Source organism: Nerophis ophidion, linkage group LG01 (assembly GCF_033978795.1).
Source record: "Nerophis ophidion isolate RoL-2023_Sa linkage group LG01, RoL_Noph_v1.0, whole genome shotgun sequence".
Lineage (NCBI taxonomy): Eukaryota > Metazoa > Chordata > Actinopteri > Syngnathiformes > Syngnathidae > Nerophis > Nerophis ophidion.
Genome location: NC_084611.1, coordinates 81,463,843 through 81,465,760, shown reverse-complemented (window position 1 = coordinate 81,465,760; position 1,918 = coordinate 81,463,843). Strand labels below are relative to the sequence as shown.

The window sequence follows — 1,918 nt, the reverse complement described above, 5'->3', positions numbered from 1 at the left end:
TGCAGCCATGAAATTCTAAGTTAATTATTAATTGCAGAAAAAAATAAAGTTAATGAGTTTGAACATCAGACATCTTGTCTTTGTAGTACATTCAATTGAATATGGGTTGAAAAGGATTTGCAAATCATTGTATTGCGTTTGTATTTACATCTAACACAATTTACCAACTCATCCGGAAACAGGGTTTGTAGATGCTAATGAACGCTTGTTATTTGTCATAAGAAGTAGCGTTAGGTGGCTATGTTTTTGGTATTGTTTTAATGAATTTCTTGGTCTCATGTGCGTTTCAGAAGAACCTGCCAATCATCCAGTTGTCGTTCAACAGCCCGGCTGATGGGGGCGCCCTACTCCACCAACTAAAAATGACAGAGGCGGGGTCCTCCAACTGCTGCTTGGCATCAGCACCGCCCCCCGGCGAGGCGGCGTTGGGTCTGGAGGAGAGCACAAAGCTGCTGGGCGTGCAGGTGGTCCTGATCCTGGCATACAGCGCCATCATCCTGCTGGGCGTGACCGGCAACAGCCTGGTCATCTACGTGGTCTACAGGTTCAGGACCCTCCGCACCGTCACCAACTTCTTCATCGTCAACCTGGCGGTGGCCGACCTGCTGGTCAACACGCTGTGCCTGCCCTTCACGCTGGCCTACACGCTCTACGGCGAGTGGATGTTCGGCCGCGTGCTGTGCTTCGTGCTGCCGTGCGCTCAGGGCGCCGCCGTGCACGTGTCCACCATCACGCTGAACGTCATCGCGCTGGACCGCTACCGCAGCATCGTCCGCCACACCGAGGGCAAGATGTCCAGGGAGGTGTGCGCCGCCGTCATCGCCCTCACCTGGGCCGTCAGCGCCCTCCTGGCCAGCCCCTTGGCCATCTTCCGCGAGTACGGCACCTTCGAGTTCGCGCCCGGCGAGTCCCTGCAGGTGTGCGCGGAGAAGTGGCCGGAGGGCGGCGTGAACGGGAGCGTCTACAGCGTCTCCATGCTGGTGCTGCAGTACGCCTTTCCGCTGGCCGTCAACTGCGTGGCTTACGTGAGCATCTGGACCGCCATGAAGAGCCGCATGGCGGCGTGCAGCGGCCTGGAGGGTCGCCACCGGCGCCGGCGGAAGACCACCAAGATGCTGGTGACCATGGTGGTGGTGTTCGCCGTCAGCTGGCTGCCGCTGCACGCCTTCCAGCTGGCGGTGGACATCGACAGCAGCGTGGTCTACATGCGGGACTTCAAGCTGCTCTTCAGCGCCTTCCATGTGGTCGCCATGTGCTCCACCTTCGTCAACCCCATCTTGTACGGCTGGATGAACAAAAACTATAGGAGCGCCTTCCTGTCCGTCTGCCACTGCTACCGCCCCTCTAAGGGCCACGCCCGCATGCACAAAGGCACGCCAGGCAACGTCTTTCCGGGCTTCAAGTCCACCAAAGTCTGAGTCCCGAGAAACCGCGTCTTCTTCACATGTCCATGTCTTCTTGGTCTGAACCAGCCCAGCAGGCACAAGCCATGAAAACAACGTTGAAAACTTCTTCAATCACGTCCTGAGGCTGAGCAACTCAAACATAACGTTGAAACAACATGCTCTTTGACGATGTTTAATCAATGTCAGGTTGTGATGTTGATTTGACCATTGAATTTTGGTCATTTCCCAACCAGTATTCTACAACACAAATACAACGTTGAAACAACATGCTTTTTGACAACGTTAAATCAATGTTGGGTTCTGAAGTTGATTTGACAATTTCCCAACCAATATTCTACAACATAAATACGTTTAAAAAACATGCTTTTTGACGACGTTTAATCAATGTTGGGTTCTGACGTTGATTTGACCATTGAAATGTAGTTATTTCCAACACAAATACAACATTGAAACAACATACTTTTTGATGACGTTTAATCAATTTTGGCTTCTGACGTCGATTTGACCATTGA

The 1,918-nt window shown here is 52.3% G+C and overlaps 1 protein-coding gene across 1 annotated transcript; it reads left to right on the top strand.

Moving 5' to 3' along the window:
• The first annotated feature begins 239 nt into the window (after window positions 1-239).
• Window positions 240-1,676, top strand: npy2r (neuropeptide Y receptor Y2). Its single transcript, XM_061883253.1, has one exon. The coding sequence runs from the start codon at window positions 261-263 to the stop codon at window positions 1,416-1,418; it is 1,158 nt and encodes a 385-aa protein (XP_061739237.1). The 5' UTR covers window positions 240-260; the 3' UTR covers window positions 1,419-1,676.
• The last annotated feature ends 242 nt before the right edge of the window (window positions 1,677-1,918 follow it).

Bases quoted from the DNA above. Each gene is read 5' to 3' on its own strand.
- npy2r (XM_061883253.1), top strand. From the start codon at position 261: ATGAATTTCTTGGTCTCATGTGCGTTTCAGAAGAACCTGCCAATCATC.